This window comes from Stylophora pistillata, chromosome 1 (assembly GCF_964205215.1).
Source record: "Stylophora pistillata chromosome 1, jaStyPist1.2, whole genome shotgun sequence".
Taxonomy (NCBI): Eukaryota; Metazoa; Cnidaria; class Anthozoa; order Scleractinia; family Pocilloporidae; genus Stylophora; species Stylophora pistillata.
The window spans coordinates 46743823-46765873 of record NC_142519.1 but is presented as its reverse complement, the minus strand read 5'-3'; the positions used below and the strand labels follow the sequence as shown (position 1 = coordinate 46765873).

Genomic DNA, 22051 nt, shown 5'->3' with positions numbered 1-22051 from the left:
TTTAATTCCCAACAAGATCCTCCGAGGAGTTCGAAGAGAAGAGCGGCAGCTCAAAAATTAAGGTCAAAACTAGAACCCGAAATTTCTCTTGTTCGTCTCCCTCATCTCATTCCTTCAAAGAACAACAACTCAGTAAAAACAATTTCCATTTCAGCTGACAACGACTTCTCCTTTTTGAGGAGGTACATTTTCCTGACGCCATAAATAGTTTATCAAAACAAAAATCCAAAATAAGCTGTACACACGTAAATAACACTGAAAAGTCTCAACTGAGTTATTTCCTGGCGGTTTATGGCTAGCTTCCTAACATTTGGAGATCATTATGGGATAACGATTTCAAAGTACTCCTCAAGCGTGGAGAGACGTTTATTAGCATTTGATTGTTCGAAAAACTTACACTTCTCTTACATCAACGTTGCCTAAAGCCATTTCCGATAAAATATCGGCGAAAAACCTTTGATTTCTCTCCAAAATCGCTTTTTTGGATCATGGAATGCGCAGCAAACTATGGTTATATCTTTCCTTTTAGCAACTTGCAATGTTCTCTCCCGCTTCCCCCGGCGTTCCAAAATTCTTTGCGCAAACAAAAGGATCCGATTAGTGCAACTCATCCATTATTCCTCTAAAGCACCTGTTTTGAAAAAAATTAACTATTAGATGAACACCATAAACAAGCTACAGGAAATGATATCGTGCAATTTCTAAGATTAATTCCCCGCTACTTTGCCCACCGTGCTATTGCCTTAATTTGGTTATCTGCGCTAATTCCGCTCGCTTTGCTGCTAATATCATGCACCTAGCTTTTCTTGTTTGTCTTCCGAGGAATTACTTGACGTTGCTTGAAACAGAGGCCACTGATCACGAGTTTAAACATGGCTTTAGGGGGTGATGTGGTATCCAAACAATTCGCGCGACTGAACGTGTTTACGTGCACAACTGACGGATCTTAAATTCATGACCGAAGCTTTTTGTTTGCGTTGCTTCTGAAATAATTGTTTTGACTTTCCGTCTACAGTTTTTTTAATTAGTTTGATGAAAACTGCAGTCGTCCATTTTTTACGGAATTCCCCAATCAGAAGTTAAGAAAACATGCGTTTAATCGTGACAAATAAATTTATCGTATTAGACGTTTTGTCGTGTAGTATTGCTGAGTATTTTTACGAGTTGTGTCATATTTTGATGAGCCCGTAAGGCAAATCAAAATGCAAACAACGGGTGAAAATACTCAGCAATACCACACAAAAAACGTCCATTAAGAGAGTTATTATCCAACACGCCAAATTGTTATTTCAGTGAGGGCGAATTACGCGGATATTTCTGGAGTACAAATGTCGCGTGATATTTGTACTCGTCTCGTGCGTTATTTGTAATCTACGAGGCACAGTTTGATGATAATGCACGGTATTTTTAAGGACGTATTGACCATGCATATATTTATGTGATCTGTAAAAGTTAATTTTAGGCATAGAAGAAATAGAAACGAAAAGTTGTAACTCTAAAAACTTCGCAGGTGACCTTAAATGTACAACGCATACGATCCCACCTTCCAATTTTAAAGATTCCTTTGAAAAGTATATATCTCAGTCATTTACAATTTCAATGCTTTGCTTCGCAGCGTATACATTTTATGACTTCAAGTAGAAATTAGCAGGTTTGTGTTTAATTAATGTAGGTGGTTGATATCGTTGCAATTTTTTTTCAGTAGAAGTTATTTGCATCGCAATACACTGACCGCACACGCAAGTAAAGGGATTGACAGTAAAAACTAACCTCTATTCTTAACCATGGATTTATCTGGTTAGACAGAAAGGTTTGTCTTTAACTTTGTTAGAATATTTTGTTATGATGCAATAGTAATGTAATGATACTAAAAATAATCGTATTACAGATCTCTAGAAAATTCTAGAACATTTTGTAAAACATATATAAGGAGTCGCGATCGTTTAAAGTTAGACAAATTTTCAGTAGTTACTGTTGTCGTGAAGAACCCAGACGAGCTTGTGTTATTACAGAGCCGGACTACAGAGAATTGTTGGAGTTATTTACTGTTATTGGAGTCGTCAGCCGTGTGGAAGGCTACGTTGGAAAAAGTTTAAATGGACAGCGATACGTTATAAGGATCTCTGAAGAGAACTGTGAGTTGTGCAGTAGTGTACTAAAGTTATAGTTCCATAGAGGGCTCTAAGCTAAGATTATAGTTATCGCACTGCTTATTGGTAGCGCTCCGTAATTATTACGTCAGTTAATAAAGTAGTTGAGTCAGTCGTAAGAGTTGTATCTATCTGTCGGTTGGGAAAATACCGTAACAATACGATTGTTCGAAAAACTTACACTTCCCTTGCATCAACGTTGCCTTAATCTATCTCTGATAAAATATCGGCGAAGAGCCTTTGATTTCTCTCCAAAATCGCTTTATTGGAATGCGAAACAAACTCTCGCTATATCTTTTCTTTTAGCAACTTGTAATGTTCTCTCCCGCTTCCCTGGTGTTCCAAAAATCATTGCACGAACAAAAGGATCCGAGTAGTGCAAGTCATCTCTTGTTTCTCTGGAGCACCTGTTTTGACAAAATTAATCATGAAATGAAAACTACAGGCAAGCTACAAGACACGATATCGTACAATTTCTAAGATTTCTACTTTGTCCACCGCGTTATTGCCTTAATTTGGTAATTTGTGCTGATTTAGCTCGCTTTGGCGCTGATTTCATGCAGCTAACTTTTCTTGTTTGTCTTCCGAGCAATTACTAAGGTTTGCTTGAAATGAGGCCATTTTTCACGAGTTCAAACAAGGCTGTAGGGGGTGGTGTGGTATCCAAACAATTCGTACGACTGACCGTGTTTACGTGCACATCCAAGGGTCTGATCCTAATTTCACGACACAAGCTGGTTTGCCTTGTTTCTGAAAAAATTGTTTCAAATTTCCGTCTACTATTGTTTTAATTAGCTTGATGAAAGCTGCTATCATCAGTTATTTGCGGAATTCCCGGATGAGAAGTTGAGAAAACACACGTTTTTACGACGCATATATTTATGGGATCTGAAAAAAGTTAATTTTTGGTATAGTAGAAATAAAAAAGAAACAATTGTAACTCCAACTAACTTCGCAAGTAGCTTTAAATTATGTATTTGGGAAAATTCTGTAGCATTCGATTCTTTTGACTTTATATCTCAAACTATATGTACAAAGTGTGCAATCCCACGTTCTAATTCCAAAGATTGTTTTCAAAAGTAAACATTTTTAATCATTCACATTTTCAGTGCTTAAGGTTACGGGATTGACTGTAAGATTTGACCTCTATTCTTAACCGTGAATTTACCTGGTAAGAGAGAAAGGTTTGTCTCTAGCTCTTATGTTATTGATTTTTTTATAAAAACTGTCTGCTCTGTCTTTCTAATGATAGCAATAGTAATGAGGAAACTAATAATAATGATAAAAGCTTGTTTAGTTTAGTTTAGTAGTCTTTATTTCCTCACAAGATAAAAAATACATATCTTATGTTACAATATTTGAGTAAAAAGTATATATATCTAAACTATAAACTCACATAGCTAAATTGTATTTAAAAATTAAGCGATTAATGAAAGAGTTCTTGAATCTATCTGTATTAACTTTCGGATACTGACTTGTTCGATTCTTTAAATTGTAAGTCGATACTTTCCTCTCGGGTAATCGCCCCCTTAGAGGGTGTCTATGAGGCATCTATTATGTGTTTCTTCGCACAATAAGAGCTAAATAATGACTACCCAGGTAAATAAAGGGTAAACCCTTTTATGCTGTTGATTTATTCATAACAACTGCCGCTCCACCTCATAAGACCTTCGGTAGGTGTTTCCTCGCTCATAAATGAGCGAGGAAACCCTCTAGAAAGGGTACAGCGGAAAGCAGCCCGCTTTGTCACTGGAAATTACGATCGAACAACGAGCGTGACGGAAATGCTGCAAGACCTACATTGGGACACACTTGAAACAATGAGAAGACATGCAAGGCTCTCCACTATGTACAAGATGTGCCACGGCCTCCTAGATGGGGATTGGGGGGATTATTTGATAACAAACAAAGAAAGGAGAACCCGAGGAAGCCATGATTTTAAATTTATTGTACCAAAAGGACATAAAGACATTTTTAGATTTTCTTTTTTTCCCATGACAATAACTGAATGGAACAAACTCCCAAAAGAAACTGTCTCCAGCCAATCCCTCCGTATTTTTAAAAGCAAACTAACTTAAATTTATTTATCGGTAGTTTTTAATAATTTTCAATAGTTTTTAATAGTGTTGTATATTTAGTATAGCTTAACTTATTATTATCTTAGAGTTGGCGTGATGTCCTAAACGATTTTGCCGACATAACGATATTTAGATTTAGATTTAGATAAATGGCTAAATTTGCGCAATATAAATATTAAATTATTGTTATTATTATTATCATTATTATTATTACTATTTTTATTATTATTAATGATGTCTCGGGCTAACACAAGGTATGCCTTTTATGTTATTTATTTTCTTAATAACAACTGCCCCCTCTGCGTTGGGTGTGACAATAATAGAAGTATTGATGACAGTTTTATTTACAAACCCTGGAGCGCATTACTCGCGTACTATAGTCTAAAGAGTAAGTGCTGCATAAAATTTCTTCATTTTAACATTGCTCTTCCCTCTGCTAGCGTAGGTCAGAAAGTCAAGGAAATTTTGACCTGAATTTACGTGCAAAGCATTCTATGAAGACTGAACATGCGTCTGTGGATATATAATCTCGTTTGTGCCGCTGTGTACGGAATAAACCGTGTTTCAGAACCAGACCTGAGAGCTGTTAACTTTGCCGACAAGATAGAGGGACAAAAGCTGAACGGAAGCCTGATAAAAGAAGTTGAAGTGGATTCCGAAACTTCCTGTCAACTTGAGTATGTGGATGAAGAGCGATGTCATTCTTACAACTTTGGAACCATACAGGGTGACTCAGGGAAATTCAAATGTCAGCTAAGCGACTCTGATCGATTTGCTGCACTTGCTAACCTCACTGAGGAAAATAGTTTCATATACAGAGGAATAGAGGTAACCTAGATCTTTCTCAGTGTATAAATAATGTTTGATTCAATGTTTGAATATCATTAAGTAAAATCGTCGCTGGATCTCTGTACAATGTTTCCTAACTCTGATACATCAACCTTGCCGTACTCAACGTATGTCGCTACAGTTTTTAAGAGTCGAAGGATCTTGCGACGATCTGAAGAGAAATTTTTTGGATATATCAACAAAGTTGAAATGGTAAATTGGCCACCGTAACGATTACAAAAGCTGACGTTTCGAGCGTTAGCCCCTCGTCGGAGCGAATAGAGGAATTGTGGGTTGTGTGTGCTTTTAAAGGCAGAAAATGGAGCTACTTTATTGGTGGGAACATGGCAACGAGAAAAACAAGAATAAATTAGTGGAATGAAAAGCGTTTGTTGATCCCTGTGGGATTTTGACTGCCGGTTTGAAAGATGAGCTTTTGTTCAAGATTTTTACGGCTTTCCGTGCTACCTAAGTGTAAAGAAAGACGGCAGATTGCCATAAAGAAGAGAAATTTGCTGATGTTTGCGTTAGGGAAAGAAACCTAGAAGATCCCCAATAAAAACAAAAACCAGGTAAACCACGATGAAAAATTCAAATACTATTTCTATTTTTGCGATGAAAAGCTAGTACTCAAGTTCATAGAATGTGGAAAAGAAACCTTTCTCTAATTTAGACAAAAATTCTGCTATTTACATTTCGGCGTTATACTATCCGTACATCGATCGATTTATGGAAGTTTTGCCACGTCAAAAGTTCGCCCCTTATAGTAAAACAAGCGCACCCCGAAAGGTAAAGGAAGGTGTCTAGTTCTTAAAATTTGTGACCGTCGTTGACATGAAAATAGGAAGACGGCAATATTTTAGTAGCTTTGCATAATTTGCGTATTAGTCGTGTGTCAATAAACCGCACGGTCATAAACTGATGTGCTGATTGAACTTGAGAAAGAGAGAGACCTTTAGTTTTGAATGAGAATTAAGCTCGTGCACATGGCACCGGAAATTTACTCGAATTTAAAATAGATGGGGGTTATTTTTTTTATATCCTATGATTTCAATCAGGTGAATTGGTATTCAAGGTAGTGTTGGAGGCAGCCCTTTCACCAAACCAAGTTTTGTCTGCATCAATTCAATTTTCTCACCCTGTTTTTATCACACAATTTGCTTTTAGCGTGAAAAATGTTCAGCGAGTAGCACTGGTGCTGTTCGTAACAATACTTTCCGAAAGGCCTGGGAATGGTGTAATGGTAAAGTTTGGCTATCAGTGGTGATTGGTTTTTTCGCTACTGAGCCAGGACGTCACTGTCTCGACATTTTAAAATCAGGTGAGTTTGAGATTAAGCAAATCAAACATTTAAAAGAAATTGTTTGTAAAATAATGTGTCCTTGAAAAGAAAAAGATAAGGGCGAACTTTTCTATTCAATACTACACAATTTAATTTTGGACCTATTTCAAAAGTAACTTCGGATCACTTTTCATTATATCAGGTCAAAGTCGAGGGAGTGGACTTTACTGGATCGATCCAAACGGTGGTTCAACAAAGGACTCTTTCCAGGCTTTTTGCGACATGGAAACCAATGGTGGAGGCTGGACACTAATTTCCACGAAAGTATCTCCAAGCTTCCTTTTTATAAAAACAGCCTTCATTGCATCAGCTGCAAAAACTACGGACGCAGATGCATCAAGTCACATCCACCCTGACATGGGGGACTGGGAAGAAGTTATGTTCCGGTTCAGCGACGTCAATAGCATCCGGGTTATTTACAACAGGAAGGCAGGCGCTCCAAATAAGGACAAAACAGACTTCGAGAAGTTCTTGATGGGGACAACTTACTATGAGGTGAGGAACATCCACGGTTTTTACAAGTACAGCCCAGCAGATCACAACAAGAGGAATCCCTCTTCTGGTTTTGTTACAATATCACAGTTGCACTTCTTTTCAGACAAGGGAATATCTGAAATCCATGATGGCACAGATAAGTGGATTAACATTTGGTATCATGCTGAACGCTCAAACAACTACAACACTTTCGATGACAGCCGCGCTGTTGGTAGCAAGTGTATCGCGGGCCACTGTTATCTGAACAAACCGATCTGGGTAATGGTGAGATAGGAAAGAGAAAAACTGTAGTTGAAAACTAGAAAAAGGCGCTGTCAAGTTCTTTTAAGGTGATGGAAGTTAAACAATTAATCTATGTTGCCACAACTACCTAGAAGTTATTGTATTATTAATAAGAAACACGGTTTCATAACACGTATGGATAATCCTCATATGTTTTCATTTGTTAAATAGACAGCGGTGTCTCTTTCCTTAAAGCTCATAACTATTATAACCAACTGATGGTTAGCTTCTCTTATAAAACCTTTGTAATAAAAACTTTGCACAGTGTTGTAGGGTCAGAAATGCTACCTGCATTAACTTAAATGCCAGGAAAGAACTCTGAAAGTACAATAGCATTAAGAACATGTCCACGAGAACACCGGGCAGAACCGGGCAGGTGATAATACTCAAATCTCCGATTTACCTCAAACTTGGTACAAGATTAAAATAATCTTGCTGTAGCTGTTTAAAATACATTTTTTTAAAGATGCAGATGTACAGGTTATTATTGTGTTTGCCATTAACTTATATCTTTTTCCTGTGGATACACCCTGAGTTTAAGATTCTTGGTGCCTTAACCCTTCTGATAAGTTGTAGAAATACAAAATCTTAATTAAACGTTGTTGCTTGTTTTTAAATGGGAATACTCATTTGTTAGTGTAGCGGTGGAATCCGTAAGAGAGAAACCACAGCATACGGTTAACGGGTTCTCCAGACGTTTATGTAGTCACAAGCGCGGGAAAGCTCCGCAACTCCTTCAAAACACTTTAATACATAATCACGTATCTTACCACGAATAGTCTATATCTAGGGGGTCCAATTACGAGACAATACAATCGTACCCTAATTGTGTGACCTACCAGAGTAACGCACGACACGGTACAACTCTTCTACACATTCCCCCAGCTGGGGAAACGTCGTCCCCACGTTTGTCGGGAGACTGAACAAAACTTAATAACAAGAAAAGACAAAAAAAAAAAAAAAAAAAGAAACGAAATTCTCAGTTTTGACCTAGTTAATAAAGTTTTAGGAATTCAGCCAAGTCTGGAGAACGTTCTGCATATAGTTTCTGGTTGTGAGAGTTCGCAAGGGACAGCAGAACAGAGGCCTTCTGAGACCACACGGGGTCGCATATCAGCCGTGTTGGTGGCTTTCTTACTCGTCCTTCCCGTGTCACGTAATGTGGGTCCTGCTCGGGTTCAGCTGCTGCTAACTCCGGGTTTACCGTCCTTGTTCTGGACCTTGTAAACTGGAAGTCCGGAGATACATTCCACCACTTGGTAAGGATTTTCCTCTCAGTGATCAGCAAGTTTGTGTTTGCCTCTGATAATCAGGGTTCTCACTAATACAAGATCACCTTCTTGAATGGTCGCCTGGCGGGCCCGACTGTCATATAACTGCTTGTTGCGAGCAGCAGACCTCTTTGACACTTCTACGACTTTCCGATAAGCATGACTCAAGCGATCCCGAAGATTCGTAACGTAAGCAGGGTACGATTTGGATCCAGAGCTCACAGGATTCACACCCAAAGCGACATCGTTTGGAAGGCGTGGCTCTCTTCCAAAATTAACGCGAAAGGTGAAAACCCAGTTGTAGAGTGCTTCATACTGTTGTAGGCATAAACCAATGATGAGAGGTACTCGGGCCATCTTGACTTGTTGTCTTTGTCAAAGGTTCCCAACATACTTAGAAGGGTTTTGTTAAATCTCTCAGTCTGTCCATTTCCCTTTGGGTGATAGGGGCTGGTCCGCGATTTAAGTATGCCAGCAAACTGACACGAACTCTTGATGATCTTTCCCTCAAAATCATGACCCCGGTCGGAGTGCAAACGTTGGGGCATTCCGTAGTTGATGAAAATCTTCTCTCACAGGAGTTTGGCGACTGTTGTAGCTTTCTGGTTACGGGTGGGGAATGGCCACGAAAATTTAGTGAAGCTGTCGGTGGCGACCAGAATGTTCTCAAACCCGCCTTTTCCTTTCTCTAGCGAAAGAACTTCCACGGCAAGCAGTTCCATTGGTTCCTTAGCAATGAACGATTTCATGGGTGCTCTAGGAGGATCTGGGGACGTGCGCCGTATGCACCTGTCGCAGTGAGCTACATACTTCTCTGTATGAGTTGCTTTGAATGGCCAGTAGAAGCGAGATTGAACAAGGTCTATGGTGCGGTCTCTCCCACGGTGGCCAACTTCATCATGTAGACCCCTCAGCGCTTGATTGCGAAACGCGGCTGGTAAAATTAATTGAAATGTGTCGTGCCCATCTGTAAGGCGTCGGCGCAGCAACACATTGTTCCTAACGACAAGGCGATCCCACTCCTTGATCAATTGTACAACCTCTGCATTCGCTCTCTTCAACTCTGACCCTGCAGGGGGTTTGCCACTTCCCAAGTACCTTAGCACGTTTGCAATAGTCGGATCATTCTTTTGGGGTTCGGCCCAGTTGTAAATCAAGTTCAAATTCCAGGGTTCTGGGGGAATCGGATCTGCTGGTAGTTCACTATCCCCTGCCTCTGGCCTAGCACCCACAACTTCAACAGCTGGCAAGGCGACTGGTTCTTCCCCATTAGTGGCTACCGAATAGGCCTGGAAGATGGCTTGAAAGGACTCGTGCGTGCAGGCTACGCCGTCCCCCGGGAGTGGTTTCAGGCGATCCAGGAAAGGTCTCACATATTGCTCGTCCGACGGGCCGTCCTTTTGGCCCTCGTCACCACTAACAGTGATACGAGACAGTTCATTGGCATCCACACTGGCTTTGTCACAGCGATAGAAAAAGTTGTATTCTGCGATTCGTACGCCACATATGAGTGAAAACTTCGGTGACACCGTTGTCTGTCTATTATGGAATCGACAAACGAAATTCTCAGTCTACTTGATGAAAAAACTGGACGCGTAGGAAAGGAGGAACGGTACGTAAGACGAAAGATTTTTCATTGTTGCCACATAAATTGAAAAAAAGATACATTTCAGCAATAATAACAGAGAAACTGAATTTATTGAGCCCACAGGTGAACAATTAGATAAAAAACATAGTCAAAAGCCTTCGAAATGAGAACAAAATCCTTGGCAAGTTTCTTGACACCGTCTCTGAAACGCTCTTAATAAAATATCGGATAAAAAGGGGGACGGGACCAAATCAGACTTACTCCCGCCTGCAGTGCTATCACTTGATCTAATTGCTTAATATAATTGCCTTTTTGTTTGTTTCTCGAAGGTATAGATCCACCCTTCCGATTTACACCTGCAGCGCTTCAATCAACAAGTCTCTCAAACTGGCGGACAAATTCTAAGGTTGTTGAATTGTAGACAAGTTGATTGTGTAATAGTATTTTATAAAGGACGAACTGGAAATGATTTTGTTTTCTTTTAATGGCGAGACTATCGATGGCACTTTCTTCCTTTCTATGTTACTCTGACTATATCAGAACGCTTCATCTTTTCAAAACTTCAGCTTAGAATTTGTTTGTTTTCTGTTTTTTTTTTTTTTTTAATCTGACGGGTTCATTAAAGTCTTCTTGCTAAAGCGTTTGAAGCTCAGTGTCTAGAAAATTAGGACAAGATGGACATCAGTATACACAACAGTCAGACGGCGGTCTTCATCTACTTCATGTATCACATATAGTAGTCCTTTGGGGTAAAGGTATTATTATTTTTTAAGTCCCATAACTGACTCCAAACACCGTATATACTTGTTGCAGTCTAGCCTCAGTAAGCAGTTAATGCCTTCCATTTCAGAATTCTGAGATTTCTGGGTGCTTGAAATTAAAAGAAGAAGTCGTTAGCAATTTTAAAAGGGCCACACTCAACCAGTGTGTTTTGCGCGCCCTAGTTATTGTTACTAATCGGGAACTCGACAATTTTTTTTCACAAACCCACGAAAAGGCAAAAAATACCACAACCGTGCAATGGAAACGAAAGTGTACAAAAGAAAGAGGCATAAAAGAGAATCGACCCTTGTCTTCCAAGCACCTCAGTGAAAGACATTAGCCATATGATATGGCGGCTTTCCGTCCCTGCAGGACGACCTTTCTTTCAATGGCCTCGATAGCGTGAATGCGGTTTGAATACCACAGAAATAAGTAGAAAATAGTCGATAGGCATTTGAAAATATTAACCCGGCCGAAAGGTGTTGATTAAGATTCAGTCGAATGACACTACAAGCATGACAGGGTTTCCTTTTCTGAAACACAGAAAATGTTCAATTGGCCACTAACTCTGCAATGCATCCTGGCTAAGCATAATCCTTCAAGGTCGTAAGCCTTTAAACAATGCGCGGAGTGAGAAAGTGATCTTTCGTGTCGAAAATTATTCTTCCACATATACAACATCTTGAGTACGCAACGATGAATCTAATCGTATCCATAACGAAATTTTAGCTAAATTAGTCCCGAAGTTCACACGGAAAATCTACCTGTATGTTGATTATCAAACGATGACCTGCCTTAGCTTGATATCAGTAATTTAATACGTTCAAACTATTGTGCAAGCTACAAGACAAACACGCGTATCTACATCTACATGAGCCGTCTGGCAATTCTGCTGTTGTTTTTTTAAGCTTATTCTGAACGTCTCTGACCTTAAAATGTTCAGGACGAAGGTTTTCAAAATAAATCGCCACAGCAAGATCATAGTATCTTTTCGCCTGGTCGATGTGACTTTGATGATTGTGTATATCGCCTATATTTTCATAAGTTTCTCCAACTTTACGATGATCAGGTCCAAGCTGTTTCAGACGTATGTCCAGTGCATGTGCATGGCAGCCCTCCGCTTGCTCGAAATCACCTAGATCACTGTATACAGTACCCAGGTTATTGTACGAATTTATGAGATATACATGTACAGGTCCGAGCTGTTTCCAACGAATGTCCGGTAGACCTTTCCTTGCCCGAAATCACCTAGAACACTGTATGCAGTACCCAGGTTAAAGTAAGAACGTGCGCCATATACATGCTCAAGTCCTAGCTTTTTCAGACCATTTTCCAATGCACGTGCATGGTAGCCCTCTGCTTGCTCGACTTTTTGCCTCTCTACAATGGCCACTTCTCCACAATGACCGCTTTCAGTTTTGGTCCCGGCGGGCTGTCCATAAATTCGTTTAAAACACCTTTTCAACGTCCATCTTCTTCTGTCCTCAAGGTGGCCGTTTTCTTCTTCTTCTTCTTCTTCTTTATTCCTCTTCGTTCCTAGTGGAACACAGGTCCTCAACTAGGGCGCGTCACCTAACCCTATTTTGTGCAATGCACTGCACAAAATGGGTGGCCGTAGTAGAGAGGTTCAGCTGTAAATGGAAAAGATGGAGATAGAGCTAAGTAAAAACTGTATGTTTTACGGCTACCGGCTCACCCCGTTAAAATCCTCCAAATATCCAACGAGACTCATAGAGCCGAGTTTTTTTTCCTTGTTTTGTTTTTGCTTTTGCTTTTGTGTTTTACTTCCTAATTGTTTGTCATTCCGTATGCCTGTGAGTTGATCACTCTTATTCCTCGCGGTGACAGCTGTGGGGAAAACTTTTTTTTTTATCCGCGTCATCTTGTTTTGTATTCCTTTTTCTTTTCTTATGGTAACCTTCTTGTTTTCAATAAATGCCGTGACTGAGTCTTTTGAGCAAAACTTTCTGAACCAAATAAATGAGATCCCGTTCAACTTATTTGTGATCAGCTGAGTTTGAATTTCCTGTTGAAGAAAGATCCTGTTGAAAATAATGTCCTTCAAAGATCCAGTGTTACATTCCATAGGTTATAAATAGTTCTCAATTTCAACAGTTTTTACGGAAGAACAACGTGCTTTTTCAACGGAAAGCAGTGTAAGAAACAATAACTGGTTCTCTGACTGATATTTTCTCGCCATCCGTTCTACTGATTCCCTCTTTTTGTTTGCGTGGACTTTTGTTTAATTTAAAGCCACTAAAAACGAAAAAATAGACAGGATTTGTCCCTGATCTGAACGAAAGCTCAATTCTCTACTGTACTTTAAACTTATTATTTAGCGAAGAACAATTTTCAAAGTCCATGGAAAAACTCATATTGACTCAACTCGTGTGGTAACCTGGGACTCTTCTTTGTTCGTAGCACTTCCACCCGTTTTTTGCTGTTTGCTGGTAGTTAAAAACAAAGAGGCAAATGGTATTTCGAGGACTGGATTGGACTGGACTGGACTAGTAAAACGCGGACTAGTAAAACGCGGACTAATAAAGCGCGGACCAGTAAAACGCGGACTAGTAAAACGCGGACTAGTAAAACGCGGGCTAGTAAAACGCGGACTAGTAAAACGCGGACTAGTAAAACGCGGACTAGTAAAACGCTGACTAGTAAAACGCGGACTAGTAAAACGAGGACTAGTAAGACGCGGACAAGTAAAACGCGGACTAGTAAAACGCGGACTAGTAAAACGCGGACTAGTAAAACGCGGAGTAGTAAAACGAGGACTAGTAAAACGCGGAGTAGTAAAACGAGGACTAGTAAAACGCGAACTAGTAAAACGCGGACTAGTAAAACGCAGACTTAACAACAACAACAAAAAACAATTTCATACGAAGGCGATCACAAGACTGAATGGCGAGCCAATTCAGTGAGTGACAATCCCTGTTTGACCTTTAAGCTACAAAGGGGTTTGACATGCGCCAGATCCAAGCGATTTTATAAGTTTAGGCTAACAAAGAAAGAATTTTATTTAGCAGCAGTTCAAAATCTAAAAATTTACTTTTGTCGTAAATTTCCCGGCAGAAACGCAGGAATTCGATGAATAAAAGTCGCATTAAATCTCTTTGAGTCTAGGTAGAAAGAGTCTCATTGACCTCAGCTTTTCGGTGGAAGAAAAACCTATTTACACACGCCATTACAGAAAACAAACAAGCAGACTGACAACTCCAAAACACATATTTGCATTCACTTACAATTTGTGTCGCTTTCCTGTAAACTGTCGTCCGTAATGAGTTGTCGTTGTGGCTTACCAGGCAGTCTAGTGAAGGAAGTTTGCCATTTTCTTTGACTTCTCTGGTAAACTGTATGTCAGTGTTTTGTTTATTAAGGTGGTGGTGGAATGCGTCAATTTCGTCGTGTCGTCGTGTCGAACACCACCTTAAAGAACAAAACACTGACATACAGTTTACCAGAGAAGTCGAAGAAAATGGCAAACTTCCTTTTCTAGACTGCCTGGTAAGCCACAGCGACAACTCATTACGGACGACAGTTTACAGGAAACCGACACACAGCGACAGATTACTAGACGAGTCATCCTACAACCCTACATCACACAAAGCCACAACTATCAGAACTCTAACACGACGCGCACAACTAGTATGCGACTTGTTACGTGCACGAATGACCAACAAATGTCCGCTAACAAAGCATATATGAAAATAGACTCCCGAGTACGATATATGGCACGCAACAAAAATGTAACAACAAGCAGTTACCCATTTTAACTATTATTTAATTAGTTTTACATTGTTTAATCTACTTAGGTTAGAGATTAAGTTAAGCAGTTCATAAAGCAGGCTTACAATCCTTCATGCCGTGTAGGTGTTCGTCGTCTTGATCAACTTCCAATTCCAACATCCGCCGACTGAAGACCACAGCGCTTGGCTTTCTTGATTTATCGCATTATATTCTTTATCTTCTTCCCTTCTCGGCTATCGTCTTTTTCATCTCTTTCTTCTCTCCGGATATCGCAAGGTCAAAAGGTCATAGCCTTGTCATATCATAGCTTCCAAAAGTTCAGTCAGCAAGCCACGAGAGTAAGCCCTCGGGCAAATCTCTTTTGTACTTCTCACAAGCCAGCTTTTATACATTTACTTTAGTTATCTAGAATGTTCTATTACTATTTATAGCGTATTACAAGTTGTACTATTTTTGGAAACTGCTGAGTCACACGAAAGAAGTTTCTGGAATATTACAAATTATAGATAATTCTAGAAAAGTCTGGGATTGCGTGACAGATTCAGTAAAAATAATTCAATCCTCGTAACAGACTCGACAGACAGCTTATCCGACGAGAACAAATACCTTCACCGTGTTTTTACGAAGAACAACTACAACAACGACTTCATCCGACGAAACACTCACCGACCCACTACCACGACCGAAACAAACGACACCGCAACCCCTACGACTACAGCAACCTTATCGTACATAAAAGGCATGTCTGAAAACATCTCGCGCATCTTACTACCCTTCAATATCCGCGTCGCCTACAAACCCATCACCACACTACGTCAGTTACTAACCAACGTTAAAGACAAAGACGAACCGAGGAACAGACAGGGAACGATTTATAAGATCAATTGTTCCGACTGCCAAGCCTCCTACATCGGTGAGACTGGCAGAAACCTCACAACAAGACTGACTGAACACAGACGGGCGACGAGGAAAGCTGATGTCAGCAGTCACATTGCTGAACACCATCGACTTACCAACCACAACATTGACTGGGACTCTGCGCAATGCCTAACCTACAGCACTGACTATTTTCAACGACTGACTCTGGAAAGCTGGTTTACTAACTTAGAACAGACTCCCCTAAACAGATGTCAACAACTACCCGCTCCATACAAACGACTCATTCACGACATAAACATCACAAACGACCGAAAAAGAACGACCTAACTTTACCGACAGATCGAAACAGACCAATCACGACCGACTTACGTCACTTGAGTCCCACAGCCAATAACATCACGGCAAAACCGACCGATCATTTCACACGAACTGGAATAAGAACATTCTACTGACAACAATCATTCACTTGACTCTGATGATGACTTCCGCACAGGTTGTCGAAACGTCAGTCACTACCACCGACAACAGTCCTTCTCAGGACTACACTCACCCGGACGATCAGACTACAACTTCACATATTATATTATATATTATATATATATATATATAACTAACTGCAGACAGTACTGTTTCGGCCTTCTGGGCCTCATCAGTGCAGTGCTAATGCTAGGATGGGGGAGAACCGAGACGGTCACCCCAAACGACCCAACCTTTGTGGTATCGTCTAAGCCATGCCAGAGTGCTCAAACTAGAGTAAACCAGCGAGCATATATATATATATATATATATATATATTATGTTTTGAAAGAGATCTGAAGCCCATAATTATTGTAAAAGGATCACCAAGGCCAACAACATAAACCTCTCGAAGTTCCGCACAGTCTTGGCACAGATATCGTTTTCATATTTGATGTAAAGGAAACATTAAGTATGGAACTTCTAGCTGGCCGAAATGTGTAGCCTTTTCAAACGCAGCGACTTTTAAGCACAACACGAGGAATCATCATTTAGAAAGTTTTCTCAGTAGAAGTCAGTCTCTTTTTCAGTGTCTTCTCTAGAAGTTGACATCTTGTTTATGATAGTTCCTTCTTTTTTAAGGATATAATAAAGTCATTTTTCTTCATGATCTTTTTTAAACGTTGTTGTCGTTAGGGCGGTGGGGAGATCCCCATTGGGCAGTCCTTATAAATATATGGTATATTGTACGTCTTTAACACAGCAGATTGGCGAACTACACGACACAGTTTGCTGTAGTTCCCGAAATTTAATTCAGATACTTTTACTATCGTACTAATGGCTTTATTTGATAGTATTACGCTACCTCAGCTTTCTTTGTTGCTAATTCCAAACAGCTGCCGTTTCTTGTTGTGGTTCGAGTCAATATTAAAGATTGATTGCCCTAGAGGCCACTGACTTCAAATGTGATTCCGAGAGGACTTTGGTTTTTACGAAAGAATTCGTGCAACTGCTTACACATGTCTACCGGTACAACCCCTTAATCTTATGTTACTTGGATAGAGCGCTGGACTGTTGTGCGGGAGGTAGAGGGTTCGAGTCCCAGCCGGATCAACACTCAAGGTCTTAAAACAAGTGAGAAGAATTTGCTACCTTTCTATATGAAGAAATGGTTCGATACTCTTGTCTTCTCGGATGGGGACGAATAAATGGAGGTCCCGTCTCCTGCAGGGTTAGGGGTAGGAGACGTTAATTTCCCACGCACGAGATTACTGTGTGATGGATGTCCTTCCCTGGGGTGGGTGGGAATTGGCCCTGAAAAGCCCCTAAGGGGAGTGGTCAATTAACATATGTATATGTATGTTTGTATGTATGTATGTATGTATGTATGTATGTATGTATGTATGTGTGTGTGTATGTATGTACGTATGTATGTATGTATGTATACATGTATGTATGTATGTATGTATGTATGTATGTACATAGTTCCATAATGTTGCTCTACCTCTTGGAAAGTGTTTTGGATTTCCGACTGAAGTAGATCTGATCAGTTCCATTCAACTGAGTGATCTGAATTCAACAAAACATTCAAACAATGGTAACGTCACAAATGTTGCTTGGTATTTTCAAAGACAGAAACATATGCACCATTTACAAGGATTTTTCAGGGCAGCAAAAAAAATTGACTTTTCGTGTGAGTTAAATAAATAGGAAACAATAGCAGCTCTTTGAATCACCTCGATTGGGAGGCTGTCAGTCATTAATCCAGAAAGTTCTGATAGTCTTAGATTCACCAGAAAGAAAATGCAATGAGTGCAAGCTGGGTCGAAAGCAGCATAAAAAGTGAACCATCTAAACATGTACCTATGGGCCTTTCAGTGTTCCACTCGTAGAGCTCGTGCGAGGGTGAAATCACGTTTCGGAGCCCTATTCGCAGGCTGCTAGTTTTGCAAAGGCGACAAAAGGTCAAAAATGAGTGGGAGAGTCTTAAGGGAGCTTGAGGTGGTGTCTGAAATCACTTGTCAGTTTGAATGTATTTCTGAAGATCGATGCTTGACATACAACTTTCTTCCTATCCAAGGAAAGCTGACAAGCAGAAACCAACTAAGTAACTCTGACCGAGTTATTCGTCATCACTGCATGTAGATCTCAAACAAGGCAAACCATGGCAACTGAAACTCAACTCAGAGTCTAATAATAACAGTTTGATAATCCAGCGACTGAATGTGTTAACCGGCATAGCTAATAGCCTGATGTCATTTTTATAAGCCAACCTGTCTTGCTTTAATTCTACTAAGCAAAGGTTTGTAAGATTCCGACTGAGATTGTTCTGATTGGCTTGAGTAATAATACCCAGTTCTGTTGTGCATTGTTCATTAGATTATTGTTTCAGAAGTCAAGAAAACTCATAAACCATGATAAGTTTATAAATGTTGCTTGGTAAACCTTTGACGACAAAACATATGTTTCCCTTAAAAGGATTTCTCAGGGGCTAGAAATTAACCCCACGTACAGTATGAATAAAGAGGTATCACAGTGGCAACTCTTTGAATCACTTCGGGGGAGCTTATGAATTATTGGTCCGGTAAATTCTGATTTTATCAGATTTAGTACATGTATATGGTAATTTCAGCGAGCGCGAGCTGAGTCGAAGTCAGCTTAAAAAGTGAAGAAGATAAACATGTTCCTTTGGATCCTTCTGGTGTTTCCACTCGTGGGGTTTATACAAGGATCAAATCGTGTTTCAGAGTCTGATTTAAAAGCAGCTAGTTTCGCAAAGGCGATAACGGATAAAAAAAATAATGGGAGAATCTTAAGAGAGTTCGAGGTGGTATCTGAGATCTCTTGTCAGTTTGAATGTATTTCTGATGACCGATGTTTGTCATACAACTTCCTTCCCATCCATGGCAAGGAGAAGAGTAGATGCCAACTAAGTGACTCTGACCGATTCGCTGGTCGAGTGAATTTTACGAAAGAAGATGGAGCATTATATAGAGGAATACAGGTGATAATACGGTTTAAATCTGCTGATATAGGTTGAACAATTATAGAATTGTGTGCTGTAATGAAAGAAAAATGTAATCCGGAGGGTCAAGTGCTATTATACTTCTGTAGATCTGCTTTAAAACAAGTTACATCCTCTTTTCTCAAAGTATGGTAGGCACTTTGTCCAGTGTTTAAAATCTGATCGGTAAACAACACTCTATAGATTAATATTTATATATTTCATGAAGGATTACATAGAAGCTCTTCAACTAATGCCTGGTTTCTTATGGACATCACCGCGCTTTCTGCTTCAAAACGCTTAAGTAAACTTTTTTGTAACGCAGGAGCCATCAGTTTTTGGAAAAAAAAGCTATAGAAGTGTATTTACTTTGATTAACTACGGGTTTCCGATAAATTAAGTGCTTTCACAGCACTCCCCAATGAAACAAATATCTTTCTAACGTTATTAGTACTTAGAAACACCTGATATGAAGATAGAGGTTCTGACAGGAAAAAGACCGAGCACCATGATGACACTAGTGTAGTTTGGAATTAGTCAACTTTGATTTAGAAACTGTTTTAAAGGCTTTGGATAAGATTTCATTCTCGGACTACTATAAATAAAAACCGCCTGTTTATTTCATGAATTTTCACTTCTTGTGTGTATAATTTACGAGGAGGATTAAAATTTTAGAGCGCCTGCGAGGAAGATGATCCCTGCAAAGAAAATGAAATATGTATTGCTGACTACAAATCAAACACTCATTTGTTCACGTGTATTAAAGGTAAGTGGAGACTCGATATATTTTTGTAGTTTGACAGCCAAGGAAAGATGCACATATGGCAGGGTTCTTTCAGGCAGGGGGAAGGGTAAACGAGAACGAAGACGAAATTAGAAAGGGACATAAATGGTGCTTTCAAAATGCCGGGGCAACAAATGAAACTGAGAAATTTACTCTTGTATAGCAGAGTTTTTAATAAAAGGTAAAAGAGAAATTCCCAATAGGGTAAGTAGTCAGAAGGTGAGATGAAGAACATCAGCTCATGTCCACTTCGTTAGAGAAAAGAAATTACCCTTAGTAGCTAAACAATCTAATATTGGACAGCAATAATCTGCAGGCATGAAAAAACTTTGGTGATCGAGTATAACGGAATCGTGTAAGGACCAGACATCTATTTGTATTTATAGGTAGCGTTATAAATTTTGCCATTTTATTCCAGAGCTATCCTACCTTTAGGTTTTTCTTATCTTGTAGATTACCCCAAGAACTGCCTTGATCATTTTCAACATGGCTTCACAGCTGACGGTGTGCACTGGATCTACCCTGATGAAGAAGAACCCATCCAAGTGCTGTGTGACATGACAACTGATGGCGGAGGATGGACCATCCTTCAAAGAAGCATGAATGGCTCTGTAGACTTTTATGTTGATTGGGAATCATACAAATAAGGCTTTGGAAATCTGAAGGGCGAGTTTTGGCTTGGGAACGATTATCTTCACCGTCTGACCGCATCTGTCAACATGATGGCTCGCATCGATATGGCGGATTACGAAGGTGACCGAAGATTTGCAGAGTACACGACTTTCTTTGTAGCCGACGAAAATGATGATTATCGGGTGACGATCGATGGATACAGAGGCACTGCAGGCGACGCATTGAGCCTATCTTTCCCTCAGCCTATCAGGTATGTTGCAGGTATTGCGGGTTTTGGTAGTATGCAGTATAAATGTTAATATTAGGGTGATTTCTGAGAGGCCTTTGTCCAAAAACTTCGAAAAATTTTGATGACTGTCGAATGAGATACGGTACTTTTTCCACCTTGCTTACGACACCATTTTCATTTGTCCTTGAATTTCATGGTAGTGAATTTTTTTACTATTTTTAGACAAGGCCTTTCTTCTAACGTGGGAACTGAAGCCAATGCATTACTTTCAACAACATTGTTAGGCAGTTTCTTCTCAAATTCTTAAGAAATTTATTTTTAAAGTTAAGAAATATGAGGTTTACAACCAAGGACAGGGACAATGATGTCCACAACGGTAAAAACTGTGCATTGGCCTTCAAAGGTGGCTGGTGGTATAATAGATGTCACGCCGCCAATCCAAATGGTTTGTACCAAGGTGGAAGTCACGCACAGGGAGTAACTTGGTCCTTATTTCGAGGGCAGAATTATTCGTTGAAGCGCATTGATATCAAACTTTGACCAGTGTGATTTTATTTGTGGGGGCTGTGTCCGTAAAGGTTTCGCACGCTGCAGCACTCAAGAGTTGAAGATATCTGTAATGCGTGAAAAGATTCTTGACTAAGCTTCTGTTGATTGTATTATAGCGTAGATGCGAGTTAGCCATAGCGAAGACGGAGTGTGCCAGATTAAACATACAAACGTTTTCTTATCTGTGATACAACAGAGAAAGACGCCTGCATGTACGTACCTAATATGGAATATTTTAATCGAATGTAGACGTATAAACAGATAAACTAATATATTAATAATTTTTTATCACTTGGATCATCTAAAAGCCGTTGTTCGACGAACTCATCATTTGGTATCGCTGATGTCAATTCTCCTATTTTGACAAAATTAATTGTTAAATGCAAACCATTGGCGAATTACACAATGAACTGCGAGGCAACTCCTGAAATTAATTCCCTGATACTTTGCCCACCGTGTTATTGCCTTTATTTAGCAGAATTGTGCTAATTCGGCTTGTTTTATTACCAAATTCAAGCCGCTGTATTTAAGTGTCTTGTTTATCGTCCGATCAATTACTAGAGGCTAGCTGCCATAGGGGTCATTAACCTCAACACGAGAGGAATGTATGAGGAGGGCTGGACTGGATGCGACTAACGCAACTGACAGGCAGATGTTAATTTTGTGACCCAAGCTGTTTTGTTGCCTTTCCTTTAAGAAAAGAGCATTAGTATTTTTAGATTGAAATTGTTTTGATTGGCTTAGGAATTGAATACTCCAGTAGCCACTCTTGAATAAGATGTTTGAACCAAGTGAAAAAGATATCAAAACAATAGTAAGGTCACCAAGGTTGCTTGGTATTTTAAGGACGAAACTGTGTATTATTCGAAAGGATCAGCCAAAGGGGATGAACCCGGCCAATTTTAATTAAAGTATATTGAAGAAGAAGGTTCTAATGACATTAAGTCAAGAAGATGGTAAATTCAACGATT

General features: G+C 39.7%; 2 protein-coding genes and 1 long non-coding RNA gene across 6 annotated transcripts; 2 read left to right on the top strand and 1 right to left on the bottom strand.

Moving 5' to 3' along the window:
- Positions 1-1071: 1071 nt before the first annotated feature.
- LOC148742794 (uncharacterized) lies at positions 1072-7779 on the top strand. Of its 4 annotated transcripts, XM_088759944.1 has the most exons (7): positions 1072-1571; positions 1703-1810; positions 2013-2135; positions 3260-3321; positions 4669-5056; positions 6224-6377; positions 6541-7779. In XM_088759944.1, exons 5-7 carry the CDS (start codon positions 4736-4738, stop codon positions 7164-7166), a joined length of 1101 nt encoding a protein of 366 aa, XP_088616070.1. In that variant the 5' UTR covers positions 1072-1571; positions 1703-1810; positions 2013-2135; positions 3260-3321; positions 4669-4735; the 3' UTR covers positions 7167-7779. The 4 variants fall into 4 exon arrangements, with proteins under 4 accessions (XP_088616070.1, XP_088616078.1, XP_088616064.1 ...); XM_088759952.1 differs by having other exon boundaries at positions 1072-1810; positions 4674-5056; XM_088759938.1 differs by having other exon boundaries at positions 1072-1810.
- A 10453-nt stretch (positions 7780-18232) lies between these two features.
- Positions 18233-21141, top strand: LOC148742792 (uncharacterized). The gene is made up of 4 exons (XM_088759964.1): positions 18233-18885; positions 19561-19651; positions 20123-20552; positions 20861-21141. Exons 1-3 carry the CDS (start codon positions 18562-18564, stop codon positions 20314-20316), a joined length of 609 nt encoding a protein of 202 aa, XP_088616090.1. The 5' UTR covers positions 18233-18561; the 3' UTR covers positions 20317-20552; positions 20861-21141.
- LOC148742793 (uncharacterized) lies at positions 19486-20222 on the bottom strand. Its single transcript, XR_016001175.1, has 2 exons — positions 20099-20222; positions 19486-19583 (listed from the first exon to the last, which is right to left on the bottom strand). It is a non-coding gene; the product is annotated as an uncharacterized LOC148742793 (long non-coding RNA).
- Positions 21142-22051: the final 910 nt, after the last annotated feature.